Source organism: Sus scrofa, chromosome 4 (genome assembly GCF_000003025.6).
Source record: "Sus scrofa isolate TJ Tabasco breed Duroc chromosome 4, Sscrofa11.1, whole genome shotgun sequence".
In the NCBI taxonomy this organism is placed as follows: domain Eukaryota; kingdom Metazoa; phylum Chordata; class Mammalia; order Artiodactyla; family Suidae; genus Sus; species Sus scrofa.
Window position 1 is genome coordinate 41,823,496 of NC_010446.5, and position 20,972 is coordinate 41,844,467.

General features: G+C 39.2%; 1 protein-coding gene across 1 annotated transcript in view; it reads right to left on the minus strand.

Annotated features, from left to right (window-relative positions):
- Nucleotides 1–20,972, minus strand: part of INTS8 (integrator complex subunit 8) — a 58,140-nt gene that overhangs the window by 2,778 nt on the left and 34,390 nt on the right. Inside the window, 12 exon segments of the mRNA XM_003125559.5 lie at nucleotides 3,040–3,083; nucleotides 3,244–3,308; nucleotides 3,389–3,462; nucleotides 4,996–5,046; nucleotides 5,920–6,023; nucleotides 7,101–7,219; nucleotides 10,227–10,288; nucleotides 10,369–10,425; nucleotides 11,062–11,095; nucleotides 11,529–11,713; nucleotides 16,481–16,602; nucleotides 20,629–20,830. Of these exon segments, the coding sequence (XP_003125607.3) occupies nucleotides 3,040–3,083; nucleotides 3,244–3,308; nucleotides 3,389–3,462; nucleotides 4,996–5,046; nucleotides 5,920–6,023; nucleotides 7,101–7,219; nucleotides 10,227–10,288; nucleotides 10,369–10,425; nucleotides 11,062–11,095; nucleotides 11,529–11,713; nucleotides 16,481–16,602; nucleotides 20,629–20,830 (1,119 nt within the window).

Genomic DNA, 20,972 nt, shown 5'->3' on the forward strand with positions numbered 1-20,972 from the left:
TCAAAAGGGAAAGTGATATAAACAATAGGATAAAGACTGAAAAGTATTCACTGGCTTTGACATCTGGGGACCCCTGAGAACAGTTAGAATAGGGATGGAAGAAGCCAAAACTGTCCTGGGTCGAAGAATTCAAAAAAACCAGGCAGAGAAGGGAGAAGAGAAAGGTGGAAGCACCATCAAGGGAAGTCTTTTTTTTAATTTTTATTTTTTACGACTGTAACCAAGGCATAGGCAAGTTCCCAGACTAAGGACTGAAGCTGAGCTGCAGGTGCAACCTGCGCCACAGCTGTGGCATCACTGATCCTTTAACCCACTCTGTAAGGCAGGGGATCAAACCCATCCCTCTGCAACAACCAGAACTGCTGCAGTCGGATTCTTAACCCACTGTGCCACAGGGGAGACTAGAAAAGTTTTTATACAGAATGTAATGGTTTTGTGGGAGTGGCTCGCAATATAGAGACAGAAATAACTAACTGAAAGGGATAGAATCAAAAGCCTAAAAACTTGTCCTCTTCAAGGAGTAACTCTGACTAAAAGAGCAGCCCTAACAATGAGTACAGATGCAGATTTTTCTTTTGGCCACATCATGCCACATGGAAGTTCCTGGGCCAGAGATCGAACCTGTACCACAGTTGAGACCTGCATCACAGCTGCAGCAACACAGGATCCTTAACCTGCTGCGCCACATTGTAGATTTTTTTTTTTTTTTTTTCCCCAGAGCTGCACCTGCGACATAGAGAAGTTCCAAAGCTAGGGGTCAAATTGCAGCTGTAGCTCTCGGCCTATGCCACAGCCATAGCAACACTGGATCCAAGCTGTGTCTGCAACCTATGCCTCAGTTCATGGCAAATGCCGGATCCTTGACCCACTGAGTGGGGCCAGGAATCAAACCCACATCCTCATGGATACTAGTCAGGTTTCTTATTACTGAGTCACAACGGAAACTCCAGTTATAGATTATTTTAAAAGTGGAAAGCAGGGACTTGAAACAGGAATGTGAAGCTAGGTCTCAGAGGGCCACTATTCCCAAGACTATAGCTTTCACAAGGCAGAGAGCTGGTCAGGCTCTTTTTTTCTTTTTTCCTCATCTACCCTAAGCATAGGCATGGAAGTTACTAAAAATGAAAAAGGGAGAAAGTCTAAAATACTCCCTGAAAAGAGCACAGACCACTGATGACTGGCAGAAAAATGAAGGGAAAAAAAAGGGGGGGGCCACTAAGGCTGGAGGCTGTGGTTTGGTAGTGGCACAAGTTTACAGTTGCAGGACTTTTTCCAACAGGACTCAACAGCTCAGGAAAAAAAGCATACATTTTTCCTAATTCAGAGTTGGGACTTTTCCAGATGAAGTGATGGACAGCAGAGCAAAGTTGCTAAAAATACTGATCAGAGTAGTCCAACAGTCAGCCATGGATAGCAGGGATTCCCAAACTGTTCTGTTATCAGAACTAGCTGGGAAACTTGAAATGTGGATCCAGCGCTTCATCTCAGAAGGAATGAATCAGTATCTCTGGCAGTGCACAGACTGATATACGCTGTACTCAAGGTCAGTAGGGAAGGAAGGGACGTTGGGAAAGGGCTGACAGACTGGGAGAACCTAGTCATGAACTTGAACATGTTCATGAGGAACATGGGATCGAGAACATAAAGGGATAGATTACTGGCAGAGAGATCTTCTGAAGAGCAGTTCACTCAAAAAGGCCTGGCTGTGGGTATGGGAGGCTGAGGAAGAGTGAAGGTGACCACAGAACTTGGAATGCCAGGGATGCTGAGTAAGCTGATTACACATATTTTGATGCATGTAGAGGGAACAACCAGGCAGTTGGTGAGATGAGCTAGTAAGGAGGTTGGTGTAAACTTCCAAGGAGAAGTGGCTTTGAAAATGATGCAAGGTGGAGTTCCCGTCGTGGCGCAGTGGTTAACGAATCCGACTAGGAACCATGAGGTTGCGGGTTCGGTCCCTGCCCTTGCTCAGTGGATTAACGATCTAGCGTTGCCGTGAGCTTCGGTGTAGGTTGCAGACGCGGCTCGGATCCCGCGTTGCTGTGGCTCTGGCCTAGGCCGACAGCTACAGTTCCGATTTGACCCCTAGCCTGGGAACCTCCATATGCCGCGGGAGCGGCCCAAAGAAAGAGCAAAAAAGACAAAAAAAAAAAAAAGATGCAAGTAGAAAGAATCTGGAAATGCCATCAGGCAACAGGGAAATGTTCAGTATTGCCTTCCAGCCTTGGATAGGCTGAAAATGGGAGCTTGAGTAGCTTCAATCAAATAGAACTGGCACTATTTTTTTCCTTTTTCTTTTTTTTTTTTTTTTTTAAGATGCTTTGATCATTCTGTTTCCTCTAAATAATGGCCATAAAATGTAGTCCAAGTACAAAGCTTTAAAAGACACTTATAACAGCACATACTTTAGTAATGACAGAGCAAGAGAAAATATATATGCTGATACTGGTGCAGCAAATGTTAGGCTGGTATAAATGGCCATGAATTTGTAAATTTTTGGCTTTTAAGTCAAATTTAAATAAATAATTTACCTATCCAGTAACTAATGAGCACCTATATGTGCCAGGCATCATTCTAGGTATCAGTTATGTGGAAACCAATTTTCATCCTTACAGGGAGACAGCCAACAAATAAGTAAATATACAGCATGTCAGATGTAGATAAGTGCTGTAGAGTTTTCCAAGGGAAATGAGAATAAAAGTTTTGGAGGCGAAGGGATGAAGAGATATTGCTGTTTCATGAGATGATCACTAAGAAGGTGACATCTGAGGAGAGGCCTGACAGAAGTTGAAAGAATGTTCCTGAAAGAGAAAATCTCAAAGGCAAAAGATTTTGGTGGAGAAAGTTCTTGGCATTTTCAAAGAACAGCAAGGGTACTGGTGTGGCAGAAGTTGGCAAAAGGAAGTTGCATGAATAGAGGTCAAATCACATGTGGCCTTGCAGGCCATTAAGGACTCTGACGTTGTATGAGATGGGAAATGGTTTAGTATTAGGGAAATTAAGTCTATCATTGAAGGGTCAAGGCATAAAATGACTTACCGCAATTTGCCTTTTATCTGTTTCTCCTCTTTTATGATGAAGATCTATATGAATCAGTTAAGAATAAAAATCCTGATACCATTAAATATCATGAGAGCATCTCCACTGCTCATTTTTTACTTGGAAAAGATACAATATTAAATGCTTCTTTAATTTACGGAAATGAACTGTTCTAGTATCAGACACACGTTGATGAAAGGATACAAGTCAAGTATTCCAAAATGGTAACATCCCATATGTAGTCATAGTAGGAGTCCATAGCATCATGACTGAAAAACAGAATTCAGTTACTTCCTCTTTCTTAAGCAGAAAAATCTCAACTTCATTTTATTTTAAAAACCACTCATACCTGTTTTGTTCCTGCAGTGATTTAAAAGCTGTTTTATAGTCAATCTCTCTGAGGAACTGACATAAAATTGCCACCTACATAAACAAAGAATTGAAAATGGTTTCACATAACTAGTCTTCATGGATGACTCTACTGGTTTCGGAGGGGGTAATTTTTAATGGTTCTTATGTCAAGGATATATTTTAATTTAAGAGGCCTTGCAGATCAGGCTGAGTGGATCAGCGGGATATTTATGGAATCCATCCAATTTTAATTGTAAAAACTCTTACCCAAGTGTCTATCCAGTATTTTCTTCACCAGTGACCTAAATCATAAATTTTTAGAGCTTTACTTGAATGAGAAGCTGGCAAAAAGCCAGTATGAAAAACTGAAGGGAATGGAAAACTGCCAAACAGAAGGGTCAGGCATTCAAGGACATATAGAGCATCCAATTAAACCTTATTTCACAGTTGGCAGCTAGAGAAGCTCATTTTGGCAAGATGTAGGCTGCCAGTCTGCTAAATATAGAAGAGAGATCCATTTCAATCAGGTATGCAGGTCACGATACTGATCTCCTTTTTAAAAATTTAAAGATTTTTTTAATATAATTCATACACCATAATATAACACTTAGAGTATAAAATCCAGTGGCTTTTAGTATATTCACAAAATCGTACAACCATCACCACCAATTCCAAAACATTTCATTACATGCCCCCAACAAAAAAACTCCATACCCATCAGCAGTCAATCTCCATTCCTCCCCTACCTCCCCACCCCCCAGTCTCTGGCAACTACTAATCTACATTTTGATTCTATAGGTTTGCCTATTAATACTGAACATTTCATACGAATGGAATCATATAATACAAAGCCTTTTTTATATGGCTTTTTTCATTCAACATAAAACTACCATGGTTCCTCCCTGTTGTAACTTGTATCAGTATTTCATTCCCTTTTATGGCTGAATAATATTCCACTGTATGGAGTTACCAAATTTTGTTTATCCATTTATCAGCTGATAAACATATGGGCTGTCTCCACTTTCTGGCTATTACAAATAATGCTGCTATGAACATTTCATGTACAAATTCTTCTGTGGACATATGTTTTCAGTTTTCATGGTTATATACCTAGGCTCATATGGTAATTCCACATTTAACTTCTTGAAGAAGTGCCAAAGTGGTTTCCAAAGAAATTGCCCCATTTTATATGCCTACAAGCAACATATGAGCATTCTAGTTTCTCCAGATCTTCACCAATACTCGTTACTGTCTTTTATTTACAGCCTCCTAGTTGAGTGTGAAGTGCCATCTCATTGTAGATTGATTTACATTTCCTAAATGATTCATATATATTTCTACTCTTAAGAAAACACACTTGAGAAATGCTGTTTTCCATTTATAAAGTTCAAAGACCAATGTTATCTAACTCCTGCTTTCCTTTTGGTTAAAATTTTGTATTAACTATTAAAAAAATTTAGAGAACATGCCAAATTCTTAAATGCCATAAATTTAAGCAATTATGAGGTGGAAAAATAAAAGCTACTTCCCAATCTAATGCCTTTTACTTATTATAAACTCTAATATACATGAAAATAGACCAACATCAAAATATTATAAACTAACCTGCGTGTGGCAATTCAGCAAAGAACAGCACTTTATCATTCGTTTTATTACCTGCAAAAGCAAAATTCTGATTATTTTCAAAAGCTAATTAATGTCAACTGTAACAAATGTACCACTCTGATGTGGGATGTCAAAATCGTGACATTGGTTGTATGTTTGTGGGGACACAAAGTACATGAGAACTCTGTATTTTTCACTCAGTTTTGCTGTGAATCTAAAACTGTTCTAAAAATAGAAATTAATTTTAAAAATCAGGTTACTAAAAAATTTCAAATCATATTTCAAAAGCCATTATTGTAAGTATTACAAAATGCCATTTACTCAATTATGATATTAGCACATCAAAAGAAAATGAACAAAATTTGCTATTTAGAAGGTAGAATTAACACACCTTGAAGGCTGAGTGGTTGTCGGTGGGAGGGTCAGGAAAGAGGATAACACCCAGGATTTATGCTTGGCTAACTCAAAGGGCTAAACAAAGCTGATTGGTATTTTGGTGGGTTTTTTGTTTTTGTTTTGTTGTGGGAAGGTCATCAGGAGGAGAGAACTGTAAAGGAGAACGCTGAATGAGTTTTGGAAAGGTTGTGTTTGAGGTTTTTTTGGGAAATCAAAGCAGCAATGTCAGTGGGCACTGGACATATGGAGAGCAGTCTGGTCCAGAGCAATTGATTTGGGGGTGACCATCACATACACGGAAATGACTAAATGCACACAAAAAGGGGCCTGAAAGAAAAACACTTATGGGTACGCAAGAAGAGGCAGTTCCTGTGTGGCACAGCAGGTGAAGGACTGGCATTGTCACTGCTGTGGCTCGGGTTGCTCCTGTGGCACTAGGTTCAATCCCTGGCACAGGAACTTTCACATGCCGCAGGTGCAGCCAGAAAAACGGAGGCAGTAAGATGCAAGCCCACCAAAACAGCTTACCTGGTCTGTATAAACATCTGGGGGCACAGCCTTATTAAAGAAATCAGAACACACGGCCCCTGCTTGGAGGTAATAGTGAAGAGCTGCTGAATACTGATTCGTTGCTTAAAGAAAAAAAACAGAGATAAAGAATTAGCCGTCATTAACATACACAAAGCTGGAAAAATAAGGCCTTTTGTGAAGAGTCAGGTATTACTTCATGTTTGACAAAAGCAGATTCAAACCACAACCCTAGGATAACACTTGGCCATGACAACAATGAGAAAAACTGCCTTTTTTTTTTAAACCTCTTTTTTTCTTTCTTTACTTGGCCAGGACAATAAGAAAAATTACCTTTATTTTTTTAAAACCACTTTATTTATTTATTTATTTGTCTTTTTAGGGCTCCAACCGCAGCATATGGAGGTTCCAGCTAGGCTAGGGGTCAAATCAAAGCTGAAGCCGTCAGCCTACACCACAGCCACAGCAGTTCAGGATCCAAGCCAAATCTGCGACCTACACCACAGCTCACAGCAACACTGGATCCTTAACCTACTGAGTAAAGCCAGGGATTGAACCTGTGTCCTTATGGATGCTAGTCAGGTTTGTTAACTGCTGCACCATGACGGGAACTTGTTAACCACTTTAAAGAAGCTGTATAGATAGATTCTTTCCTTCTAAAACTGATAGCGAAAAATTTAGCTCAGATGTCTCTGTCAAACTTCCTAGTAGAGAATTTAGTATTTGGAGGTATTTCCCAAATGCACATACTAGAAACATTATCTTAAATTTTTCCAGAGTTCCCATAATGGTTCAGCAAAAACAAATCTAACTAGCATCCATGAGGGCGCAGGTTCCATCCCTGGCCTCTCTCAGTGGGTTAAGGATCCAGCATTGCTGTAAGCTGTAGCATAGGTTGCAGACGCAGCTAGGATCTGGCGTTTCTGTGGCTGTGGCGTAGGCCCGCGGCTGTAGCTCCGATTAGACCCCTAGCTTGGGAACCTCCATTTGCCTCGGGTGCAGCCCCAAAAAGACAAAAGACAAAATAAAAAGAAATAACAATCACAGTTACTGTCAACTAGGAAAAAGAGTCAGAGATGTCAAAAACAAGTTTAATAAAATACTCTAACAATGTGTAATATATTTACTTTCACTTCTAAAAGTGCTACAAAAAAAGAAAAACACAAAACAATCTAACTTACCAAAATAAATGTCGGCCTGAATAATTAACCATGAATGGTTGTTTGGGTTTATACTGAGGGCATACCGAACTAGCTCTTTCACTGTGATCGCCACTGCTTCAAAGTCCACTGACTGGAGGCTAAATGAAAGACAATAAACATCTCTATTTCAAGAGTCAACTTCAAATTCCATACACACATTTATTAAAAACAAAAATTAAAAGACTCAGTCAAAATTTAGAAGGCCATAAATATAATGCTAAGTATTACTAGCAGTATTTTAAAACTATGAAAATAACTAAATCTAAGAACATGTGATAAGCTAACTTTTTATAAGGGGCTGAAAACAATCTGATTTTTGTTTCCCTTTTTCTTCCCAAATGCCAAAGAAGCCCACTCTAAAAAAAGTTATCTCTAAACTTGTTTTACAACACAAAGGATATAAAAGTGGTAACATCAAAACCCTATCAGTACCTTTTACGTACAATTTACAGGCAACAATATTAAAGAGACAGACTCATAAAAATTCCTCAAATGATTTTTAAGTTCTGTTATCTAGAAGAAGCTACAAAAAACAAGGGCTCAAGCACTAACAATACTGCTTTGTGGCCTTAAATCCATCTTATGGCTTCTTATAAGGGTAACTAACTTCTCTGGGTTAGATACTCACTGGCCCTCACAGGGTTAGGGGTTAGAGGTGGCAAGTATCCCTTCAGTGCATTTGGAAGCAACAAACAATCCAAAAAAAGGGTAGGGAATGGGACCAGCTACTGCGAGCCTGGTCAAACCTGCAAGTCTTGAGGTAAAGAATGAGGAGGTAGAACTGAGGATAAAGTCCAGGCCAGCACCCAAGAAACACACTGACAGCTCCTACCTCCCAGATGCAGTGAGACCCTCTGGTAGAGAAAACAGGCTCTGGATTGAGAAACACCTGAGGTTCAAGTCCTGGCTCTATTAATTTACAAGGTGATCCTGGACAAAGTATTTCTGTTGCCCTGAGGGGTTATATTTTACCATAAGTAAGCACTGTTCCCAGTATAGTGGGAAAGTATTGTGGTGCTATTAGCAAATACCCACCTCTTTAATTATATACAACTAATTTATTTACAACTGCTTGAGTTAAACTAGTTTATGATTATATTTTCTAGAAATTTACAAAATGCTAAGTCTAACAATTCTATCTACATATGAAACAATTTTAAAAAGTCATATTTAATCCATGCCATCCACTGACACCATGAGTCAATGAAGACTCACTCAAGAGAAATTCTCTTGTCAGTCAAATATTTAGTCACATTTTTTTTTACTCTGGGTTGATTTACATTAAAATAATTTTATCATGAAAATAACAGTTAAAGCCTATTAGGTGGCAGTCCTTACACAATAGGGGAAAACAAATGATTCCATTTTGGATCTGTTTCCTTTACCTTAAAAGCTTTGTATTTTATTGCTTTTGCTACAAGAACGTTGCATATAACCTGAAATATACGGGATGGCCCATTCTCAAGGCTCTGACCTTTAAAGGTATAACACTTTACCATTCATATCGAGATAAAAAGTTACAGAACAGAGAATAATATTTGTTCTATGGGAGGTTTAGAGGAACATCATGACATGGAAAGATGCAAGAACAAAGGATTCCAATAAGAAGTCTGCAACAACCAACCACACCTCCTCCCCTTTTAGTATTAAAAGAAGCCTGAGATCTAATTCTTTGGAATACCAGTCTTGGTCTGCTGACTCTCCAAACAATCATTACTTCCTACCCCAGTAACTCATCTCTCAGCTTATCAGCCTGTTGCATGGTGAGCCGGTACAAGCTTGGACTTGGTAACACTTATTCTAAACACCTAGCTTAGAAGGTATATTATTATTATTATTTAATGGGTTGGCTACACTCTCAGCACCAGAGATGGAACCAAAGCCGTAGCAGTGACAACGCTGCATAGTTATGCTGCAGGCCACAAGGGAAGTCCAGAAAGTATATTGCTTAATTCTTACAAGGTAGGTACTATTCTTATACCCATTTTACAGATGAGGAAATTGGCAGAGAAAGCAACTAACCCAACGTCATATACCTGATTTAGTGGAGAGGCTGGGACTCAAACCCTCTGGCTCAGAGCCTCTATGGTAAACCATTCTTTTGCCTCGTTTATAAACACACTGCAAAATCAATCATTAGTTTACAGTCTAAACTTAGGCCAAAGAGGTAACACCAAAGTGGTGTTACAACTGTTAATTAAAAAGGCAAAATTGACCTCTGTCTGATCCTAGGACTGCTACCTAATATACCTAATTGTATGTAAAAATCTGCAGTTATTTGCTTCAGGGAAGCGTGGTGCTCCTGTGGGGAACAAGCCTCCATAAGAGGAGGGAAAGGTCACCACCCACTTCCGACCCTCCGATCCTGCCTGAGACAGAGAACTCACCCTCTACGACCGAGATGCAAGCAAATGACTCTCATTCCATTGCCTGCTTTCCACCTACTACAATCTTTTTTTCTTCAAAGATGCCACTAAGAGCAATAAAATAAGGCCTAGACCTGCGCTTCAGGCACAGAGAAGACGACTAACAGGGAGGGAGAAAAGGAAAAGTAACTTTTGTGAAGAAACAAATAGACTCTCCTAAATAAGAAGGTGCTGTGGGAGAAGAGAAAAAGGTAAATGGTTTCTTCCTCCAGAAAAGAAACATTTTCTTCTCCCCTAGAAAAATTCCCCCCGTCATCTCACTGTGATTCTTCCATGAAGAAAGTAAGAGGGAAGATTTCTTGAAAAAACTTTTTAAGGCAACTAAAAAGGGCTGGGAACCTAAAACTTTTTAAGGCAACTAAAAAGGGCTGGGAACCTCTGACAACCAAGTATTGGAAAGTCATTCTTTCATTCACCTCAATTTTTCAGTTCCACCACTGGTAAGGAATTAGGACTACTTAAAGACCATCTAAGTTCTACCTAAGGCTAGTATATCTTAGGCCTTACTCCTAAGTTTTAGGAATATTTATTACTGTAACAGAGAAACACAAAGTTGGCTGTAGAATCCTAACAGACTATATAGCCTTTTAATCAAATTATCCCAGGTTATCTGTATCAGTCAGGATGGTTTCTAAACACATAAACAATTTAATAAAATGTAAGATATAATACTTCTTACTTGGGGATGGACGATGGCCAAATAGAAATGTGTTCAGCTGTAATGTCATTCACGATATCCTCCTTAAAAAGAAAGGAAAAAGCGTGACTTAAAAGGAAATTTCCTTCAAAGACGTTTTTAAATAAAATCATGCAATACTGACCCGAACATTGTGAAGTTTCACAAAGAGTGATAAAATAATAGTCAAAACCAATGGTTCCTATGAGAAAGAAAACACAGAATCCTTAATTACATATATTTTAATATTTCTCCCACCAATCTCAAGGATAGCAAGTATTTTCTTTCAAAAGATTCTTACCCCTTTGAAAGTTACCATCTGCTTTAGTTTAGAGCACACTAAAGATCAACTTTATTTTTAAATCTCATGAAAGAAACCACAGCATACAATTTACACAAAAATGATCAAATTTAGGTGTCCACATCTTTTGAAATTGAGTAAAGAGAGCTCCTTCCAGCTAGTACTTCCAGCTACCTCTAAAAATTTTTGACTTTTAATTCCTTAAAATAACACTTAAAAGGATGGAATCTATATCCAATAAATAAATATGCCATTAATCTTATCAATAAAAGTTAAAGCTAGGCTTCACACATCTAGCTCTATTATGAAGACTTCTTACAATTAAAAAAAAAAAAATCTGTTCTTTTCAGTAACACATGGTAAGGTAAATGCAAAATAAACTCCATACAGATTCTCTCATCTTCCAAAATATGATCACTGAAGATAAAAGACACATTAACAGATTACTCAAATGATCAGCACTTAAACACTCGATATTTTTAGTCATATTCTACAGAAATCAGCAATAGTAATTCAATCAACTTTTATAAAACTTACCCGTAATTTTTTGATAAAAGAAAGCAGCTCACTCCTATGAAAAACACAAGTATTTGCATATACATTTAATATTAGAAATTAAACATAACATCAAGAAAGTAAATTAGAGGCAAAGGTTTATCCGTAATTTTCCAGTTATGCCTGTATAAAGAGTGTAATACTCTAGTGTCATACTACCCTAATAACATTTCTTTCCTGTTTTAATTACATGTGACATCTTCAGTACTACCACTGTTGATGTTGAATTTAGGTTGATTATATTAAATGATTAATGGGTAGTCTCTGAAAGTAACAAAGAAACAAGGTATTTCCAGAGGTGGCTGTATCAGACAAGTCCGTCAGACATCAGCACCAGAGAATTCTCCCACTGTCCATCTTTATGGTACACAAGGATCATGGTAGATGTTCTTGAAACAGTACAAAGAGTATAAATAAATAGCTAAAAAAAAAAAACAACCCAAACATACCGATACATTATACCTAATGTAGATTCCCTCTGCTTTATTAAACTAACTCTGCCGTCATTTCCTCTTTTGTGTTGACTGGACACACTACAGATCTGAACGACAACTTCCCAAAGGTCTTTAGCAGTCCGTCTGCTTTCTTTAGGGCCTGGAAGTTCTTTGCATGTAGCTGCTAAAAGCTGTCCAAGCTGTAACATGAAAACCAAACAGAAAATACACAAGAGATAATCTGTAATGTCATACATGCTATTTCTACTATTGAAGAACAGTTGAAGAGAGATAGATAACCGCCCATTACACAGAAAGTGCAGTTATTTGTTGAGCCTGCTATCCCACCACTGAGGAATTCAGAGCTCACTGTCCACTGACAGGTCTCAAGTGGATCTGGGAAGAGGATCCCTTGGTTCCATCTTATTATGAACCTCCTTGTTTCTAAACAATTATAGTCTAATGAGAACAAAATTGAGACAATAGAAAGAGGCATGTGATCTATTAAGTGGGGGGAAAAGGTGCTAAACACATAGTTATGATCCCACAGGGGGTTAAAAAAAAAAAGCACATAATGGAACATATACACTACAAGGATAACTGTAAAAGCCCAGAGATGACATTAAAATAGTGCTTAAATTTCACTCAAACACACACATTAATTATTTTCTTAAATTTTTAATGAAAAGATGAAGAAAAAAATATGGACATTGAAGTTGGCAGAATAAAGGAACAAGACTAAGAGCAACTTTTCCCCAAGAAAAATGACAGAAACTGGGTGTAGAGCTACTATTGAACTAAGGAGGTAGAATTAAAGGACAGATTCTTGAAAGTGAATGATCTGAATAAGGGCAGCCTTCAGGACCGAAGGTGTAGGAAGGACCCAGAAATAAAGAGTGAAAGGGCAGAGAGCGAAAGGCAAAAAAAGACAGCCCCAAAATACATAGAGAAAGAAAGAAGCTTATATGCCAAGTCCATTGCTCAAGAAGGCAGGATTATGAAAAAGGTTCAAAGGGAAAAGTGCTTTTCCCCCCAAAATTTGAAACATACAAATACTGAAAGAACAGTCCAATAAACACCTGTATACTTGATTTACTGTGGATATTCTGCCATATTTGGTTTTTTTTATCTATCTACACTATTAAATTTTATTACAGTAGTTGCAGACACGACATTACACCCCGGTCGTACTTGAAAACGCATCTTTAAGGACAGGACATTTTCCTACATAACCACAACTCCAGGATCATACCTAAGGAAATGTACAAGAATCCTGGTGCTTCCTAAAGCTAGTGAAAATGGTGTCAAACGCCCTAGCTATGCTGTGTGAATGGAAATCAAGGGTCCCTGGTCTAGTAGAACATTTCAGCCTACTTGCCGACTGCAGGCAAGCACTCTTCTCTGACAACCAGGATCACAACACATGCAAGGTATTTCCTGCGGTTCTCCACTTCATTTTCTGTTGTCAGAAAGCACACGCTTAACTGAAGGTCACTACATTAAGCAAGAAAATTCACTTTAAAGTAAGGATTATTCAGAGGTATTGGGTCTCAAGTCAGTTGACTTCCACAAACATTCTTTTTTTTTTTGTCTTTTTGTCTTTTTGTCTTTTTGCCTTTTCTAGGCCGCTCCCGCGGCATATGGAGATCCCCAGGCTAGGGGTCAAATTGGAGTTGTAGCCACTGGCCTATGCCAGAGCCACAGCAACACGGGATCTGAGCCTGTCTGCGACCTACACCACAGCTCAAGCAACACCAGATCCTTAACCCACTGAGCAAGGCCAGGGATCGAACCTGCAACCTCATGGTTCCTAGTCGGATTCATTAACCACTGCGCCACGACGGGAACTCCCACAAACATTTTTGAGCATCTCCTACGTGCTGGGTATCAAGCAAAGTACTGAGAATATAAAAATTAACTGTCCTCAAGAAGCTCACAGAGCAGAGAGGTGAACAAATAATTTACTACACAGTATAATCTCAACAAAAGAAACATGTCCACAGTACAACAGTAATGAGAAGAGCAAATCTGTGGAGAAAGGAAGTACGGAAAGCCTCAAAGAAACTACAGCAACAGGCAAAAGGGGGAAGGGCATCCCTGCCAAGTGAACAAGGAGTGCTCGCCCGCACAGGAGTATGAGAAGGCACTGTGTGTGCAGGGGCCCCTGAGCACCAGGGCACCACAGACAGAGCTGGCATGGCAGGGAGCGGGAGAGATGAAAAAGTGGGGAAGGAGAAGCTCCCAGAGCTTACAAGGCCATGAAGGCGAAGGCCGAGGTCTCTGTCCTACCACCAACCTCCCCTCTGCCTCCCACCAGCCAGACTCTTATAATCCAAGCGCCCATAGATCCTGTACATTTTCCAGTACACTACACCACCTCCCACCTTCATCCAGGGGAGAGGAGAGGCAGTTTTTATTATTTTAAAATGTCATATTTTAGTCACATGCTTAGGATTTTCTCCTGTGCTTTGTTTGATAATACATTGTCAAAGAAATAAAAAATATGTAATACAATGGAAAATAAAATTGACTAAAATCACCTAGTATTTCACTACTCAGAGATAATGACTGTTTATATCCTTCCAGACTCTTCCCTTTCCATAAGTATATATAGTCCTCACCAAATTGTAATTTGGAAGCTGCTCCAAACTGTATAACTTTATTTATTTATTTGCCACACCCAAAGTATGCAGAAATTCCTGGGCCACGGATCGAACCTATACCACAGCAGTGACAAAGCTGGATCCTTAACAGCTAGGCCACCAGGGAACTCCAAATTGTATAATTAAAAAAAATATAATCCCAGAGTTCCCATCGTGGTGCAGTGGAAACGAATCCGACCGTGAGATTGCGGGTTCCATCCCTGGCCTCATTCAGTGGGTTAAGGATCTGGCGTTGCTGTGAACTGTGGTGCAGGTCGCAGACTCCGCTCGGATCTAATGTTACTGTGGCTGTGGTGTAGGCCAGCAGCTGTAGCTGGACCCCTAGCCTGGAAACCACCATATGTTGTGAGAAAGAAAGGAAGGAAGTAAGGAAAGGCCCTAAAATATACATACATACATGCATATTTTATATATATATATAAAATTCCTGACTCTAGACTTCTTTCTCTGATTCTTTTCCCCCTGACATTAACAAGGGAGTAAGGGGCCAGCTAGGTTAGGCACACAAAACCCTAACCCAGGTGAGACCATGAGATGCCCCAGTGGCTCTGCAGCAAGGTCACCACATATCCTTCCTCCTCTGTAGCCAGAACAGGGGGACGTGCAGGAAGTAGTGAGATAACCCAGCCCAAGGTTAGGCAACCTACAACACAACATCCTGTGCCCTTCCACACTGCAGGCCCTCACACACATGCCCAGCCCTTCTGGCACATGGCTTCACAGAATTCACTGCCAAGAGAAGCAAAGAGAGAAGCTACTGCACTGAGCACCAAGCTACCAGTCTAAGTGGAGATGATAATCTTGAACAAAACAGGCTCTCCTCTGAGAGTTTACTAAAGACAAAGGGACTGCTGAGCATAATCAGACAAATACCCTAAATATTAGAAACTCCTACCTCACAAAGTTCAGTCAAAAAAACAGAATCCAATGTCTGAAATTCCAAAGAGAAGTATGACTCAAGTATGATAATATATTTTTATGAACACCTTGAAGAAGACAAAAAGAAGGACAAAACAAAAGAAATCAATAAGTCTTCAAAGGGTTGACTGAAATGAGCTCAGTTTTTAGACTGAGCTCATTTCAGTTTTTAGACATGAAATAAGGAGGAAGAAACAAATAACCAAAAACAAATTGGTACAGTCTTGCAAGGTTCCAAGACAGTCACTGATTTAAGGGACAATGTACTAAAGATGAAATGAGGCAGATAAGAACAAAAGGTAATACCAAGCATTAAGAGAAGAATAAGGAAATCTGAAGGACCAAACACATACAAAAAAAAAAATGTTAAATCATGAAATGTTTTGGTTTTTTTAACTGCCAGATGAGAAAAGGAGAAAAGCTCACTGTTTATTCAGGGTAAACATAACATCAACACATGAAAGATAAAATCTTACGGAAAATCTTTTGTATATCTTTATTTTTTATTTATTTATTTTTTTGTCTTTTTGCCATTTCTTGGGCCGCTCCCACGGCATATGGGAGGTTCCCAGGCTAGGGGTCAAATCGGAGCTGTAGCCGCCAGCCTATGCCAGAGCCACAGCAACGCGGGATCCGAGCCACGTCTGCAACCTACACCACAGCTCACGGCAACGCCGGATCGTTAACCCACTGAGCAAGGGCAGGACCGAACCCACAACCTCATGGTTCCTAGTTGGATTTGCCAACCACTGCGTCACGATGGGAACTCTGTATATCTTTATTTTTGACATTTTCTTCACCCAGAAGCATTTTCAGTTGTACAAAATAGATGTAATTAAGAAATGAGAATACACGAATAACCTACCCTCAGTTCACTAAATGCCTTCATATGGAGATAATTACTAATAAGAAGCAAATACACTAATAAGAATCAGGCATCAACTTAAGAGAGTTTAGTGGGGTCTAACCAAGGGTAAGTTGCTCAGATGGAAAAAGGGTGCAGCTCAGCCTTGACTGCTCCCCCAGTTCAACCCAGGCAGACCTGGGTATTACAGAGCTGAAACCAGGGTTTGATTACATCAATTAATGTAAGAAAAGCTGATTAAAATCTCACTAGTTTAGGATTATACCAAAACATTGGCTCCTAACTAAATTCTTGCTGGCATTCTCATAACTGTGGTGTATTAGGAAAAAATATTAGGAAGGGCAAACTCAAGTGCCTGAATTATCAAAAGCTATACTTTTACCTATAAACCAATAAGCATTTGTCCAATCTTTCACTGCATCTTAGAAAATGGACAAGATCCCTAAGTAGTATAGATCTAAAGAAACTGGTCCAATAATCCCACCCAAATAATCCTTTTATTTAGATTAAACACGAATTACCTTTACATATGGATTACTCTGAAGCAGAAATGCAGGAACCTGAAGCGTAAGGTACTCATTTTCTTTCCAGTTTAACATAAAAGCAACACACTCCTCGGCAATAACCTGACGAAGAGGAATATCTAATAAAGAAAGAAAGTAGTTGGAATTACCATCATTAACGTTAGAAGAACAAAGCAAAGAGTTCCTCAAATTCCAGCTAAACAAATTAAAAACAACAGAGAAACTAATACAACATTAAGTCAACTATACTCCAATAAAATTAAAAAAACAAAGCAAAACAAAAAAAAGCAACTCTCAGAATTCCTGCAGTGGTACAGTGGGTTAAGAATCCAACCAGTTGCTGCGAAAGTGCATGTTCGACCCCTGGCCTGGCACAGTGGGAGGATCTGGCGTTGCTGCAGCTGCATCTGGGATTTCATCCTGGCCTGGGAATTCCATTTGCCGTGAGTATGGCCATAAAATTAAAAAAAAAAAAAAAAAAAAAAAAAAAAGCAACTCCTATCAGAATGGAAAAAAAAGTTACAGATGAAAAAAATAGAAAAACTCTAACAATTTACACTTTTCTCTAGAAAGTTTAGGGTTTCTCAATAAGAGACTGCCACAGTCTCCACTGTTAATCAGCAAAAATCTGTACTAACAGCTTAACCTAAAATGACTAACACTCTATGTGAAGTCTAAAAGTTGGTATCTAACCTTTACAAATTTATCATTAAATTGAGCAGAGAATAATCACACAAACAAAACAAGTATGTAATGGTACAGTATAAACCTTTGGCACATTTAGAGCACAAAAACAGGTTAAACCATGTGTAAAACTGTAATAAATCTGAGTTAATATATTTTTCATTTTTTAATATTTTCTGACTAAAATGTAATAAGTATTCTTTTTTTCTTTTTTTGTCTTTTGTTCTTATAGGGCCACACCAGCGGCATAAGGAGGTTCCCAGGCTAGGGGTCTAATTGGAGCCATTGCTGCTGGCCTATGCCAGAGGCACAGTAATGCCAGATCCAAGCCATGTCTGCAACTTACATCATAGCTCACGGCAACGCCAGATCCCCAACCCACTGAGGGAGGCCAGGGATCGAACCCGCAACCTCATGGTTCCTAGTCAGATTCATTTCTGCTGCGCCACGACAGGAACCCCCCAAAAACGTAATAAACATTCTTAAGAGACAAATCATTCACTGACTCAAAAAAGATTTACTCTACAGATAACAATTTTTTTTTCTTTTTCACCATACCTGCTGCATATGGAAGTTCCTGGGCGGGGATCAAATCTGAGCCACAGCTGTGACCTGTGCCATAGCTGCAGCAATGCCAGATTCTTAACCCACTGTGCCTCTGCAGGAACTCCTACAGGTAACAATTTTAAATTTTAAAAATATGAAAATAAAAATCACTCAGAATTGTTCAACCATTATTTCCTTTGAAACGATTATTAAACATACCTTTATATTAAATGCTACGAATTTCTGTAGTTCAAAGCATGTAATACTCAGGTTTTAATGTATTTCAAGAAAGAGAAAAAGAAACCCAATGGGTACTAAGTAACAATGCTAAAACTTAAAATGAAGAGAGCTACTGGAGGAGTTCCTGTTGTGGTGTAGCGGAAACTAATCTGACTAGTTACCATGAGGTTGAAGATTCGATCCCTGGCCTCGCTCAGTGGGTTATGGATCTGGCGTTGCCATGAACTGTGGTGTAGGTTGCACATATGGCTTGGATCCTGTGCTGCTATGGCTGCGGTATAGGCCAGCAGTGGTAGCTCTGATTCGACCTCTAGCCTGGGAACCTCCATATGCCTTGGGTGCAGCACTAAAAAGCCAAAAAAAAAAAAAAAAAAAAAAAAAAAAAGAGAGAGAGAGCTACTGGAGTTCTCCACTGGCTCAGCAGGTTATAGATCCAGTACCACTACTGTGGCTCAGGTTGCTGCTATGGCATGGATTTGATCCCTGACCCGGGATCCCTGTGGCCCATATGACACAGGGACAGCCAAAAGAAGAAAGAGGAAAGCTATTAAACTTCTTGAGTACCTATATATTGTCTTTTCAGTCTTTCTAAAGAGTCTGTGCCTATGGCTAAAATAATTTGTTTATATCTCACTTTATTCCAAAATCAAATGGAGTCAACAAAAAAGGCCTAAGAACACAGCAAAATAAAATAAAAATACATTATTTGCCTCATCTTCTTAAAGAAGGAATGAAGACAGAAGTGAATTTAATCTCCAATGCACAGCAGGGCACTGTGCGCTGTGCACTTTGCCAAAGGAAGGCCAGACAACATTTGGCCCCAAGGCTTCCTTTATTTACTGCACATCTCTCTTTAGGAGTCCACAATGGATCTTGAAGAATCAGCATCTAGAGAGGAGGGTTCAATACTTTTCTCTGTAATAGTACATCCATCCCTTCCTTCTCATTTCAAACACTGTTTACAACACGGTTTGCAGAGCATGCGGTTTATAGCACAAATCATGGGATAAGTAGATGAACATTCAGTAAGTTAGGGGAAGAAAGGAGGAAAAAGTGAAATTACTCAAATGCCAGAAAGGTAAAACAAAGAGACTACAATTATTTAAAAGCATTTCTAACTATTTCAAAGAGTAAAAGCATACACTTAAGCTGGACTAAGTTTAAAACATAGTTTTTTCTGTCTCATCGTGACTTAGGCCAGATGCCTTAATCTCAGTTTCCTGATTTACAAAATGGGGAAAATTAAATAAGAGGCTACTTCAGGAGTTTTCTTGTGGTACAGTGGTGAAGGATCCAACAATGTCAAATGTCACGCAGAGGCTCTGGTCGCTGCTGTGGTGAGGGTTCAATCCCTGGCCTGGGAACTGCACAGAGCTGACGTGAGGACTAAATCAGTTATGCACCTAAGCTCTTAGAACAGTGTCTGACGTGTAGTTCACACTCAACACTAGGGTTTTTTTTTTTTAATTCTTTTTGTTTTTTATTTTAGAGAAATCATGTAGGAAAAACCAATCTTCAACCTTTAAAAAAGAAAATACTCCATTGACAGTATATATTAGATCAATTTGTATTATGCTATTGAAGGGCACTGATGCATTAAGGTTCAAAGGTATTCTAACTACAGAGAGCTAAAAGTTCTAATTTCTTAAAGAAATCACAATGTAGTGACAATTGAATTAATTCCAAAGATCCGAGAGGGCCAGCAGCCATTTGTTTGGACACATTATTACCATCTTCCCTTTACACCTCAGTTTTACTGTTTACAGTATTAAATGTGGACAGTATAATTTCATTGCTCTAAATATCATTAAAACACGTAAAATTCAGACAGTGCTTTAACTAAGCAAGACTTATCTGTAATCCAGATGATAGCTCTTATGATAAGCCCCTTTTCATATCAAGATATTTACATGTAGAAATGGAAAAGCAAAATCTGTTCCTAAAGTGACAAGTGAGTTCCTGACCCAGTGGAAATCATTTTGAGGGCCATCTACAGCAGCAATGAGGAAAGAAACCTTCGATAATAAAGCATCAATGTAGCCTCAAGGGCATGTTGAGTCCTCTCTCAGAAAATCTTAAAACTGCAATACGATTTCTGTAGTGTGTTGAATGGTGTCCCCTCCAAATTTATTCCCAGCTGAAACTTCAGAGGATGACCTTACTTGGCAACAGAGTCTTTAAAGATCTGGTTAGATAAAATGAAGTCAGACTGAATTAAGGCAGATCCTAAATCCAATGACGGGTGCCCTTGCAAGAGGAGAGGAAACACACACACAGACATAGACACACACACACAGGAAGCCAGGGGAAGAAGGCAAAGACTGGAGTGATGAAGCTACAAGCCCAAGAACGCCAAAGGCAGCTGGAAACCACCAGACGCTAGAGAGAGGCAAGGAAGGACTCCTCTTGGGCCTTTAAAAGGGGCAAGACCCTGCAGAACCCTTGATTTCAGATCTCTCTTCTCTAGAACTGTGAAAGAACAAATTTCTGGCCCCTATTTATGGCAATCATTTCCCCCAGTGTTCTCAAGTGAACTCCACATCTGAATTCTGTTTTAAGAGGAAAATAATTTTTTCATAGATGGTAAAAAGTCCAGTAAATATTCTTTTAGGATTTTCCCCCAGAGTTACATGAGTACTGAATTTCTGAAATTTGGCTTTGTAAAGAAGTCTTACCAGGAAGCCTCATTTCCAGATATCCTCGCACTCTACTAATAAGATCAGAAGGAGGTCTCTCTCCTGACTGCCCTGTTCCAGCTTCATGTGTGTGAATATCCAAAAGCAGCATCTCATTCAGCATGACCTGACGAAGTTTTGGTGAGAACTCTGTCACCAACTCCAAACAAGCAGCAAATAGCTGTTTAGCATGGGAAAAGTCCTATGAAAAGAAATAACAGAAGAGCCTGAATCATCCTTCCTCTGGAATAAAAAAATATGTATCTTTATAAGTAAAGAAAAAAGAGGAAAAGAATTAGTTTAAATGGTTAACACTGGTTATCCAGGGGAGTGAGGCCAGATTA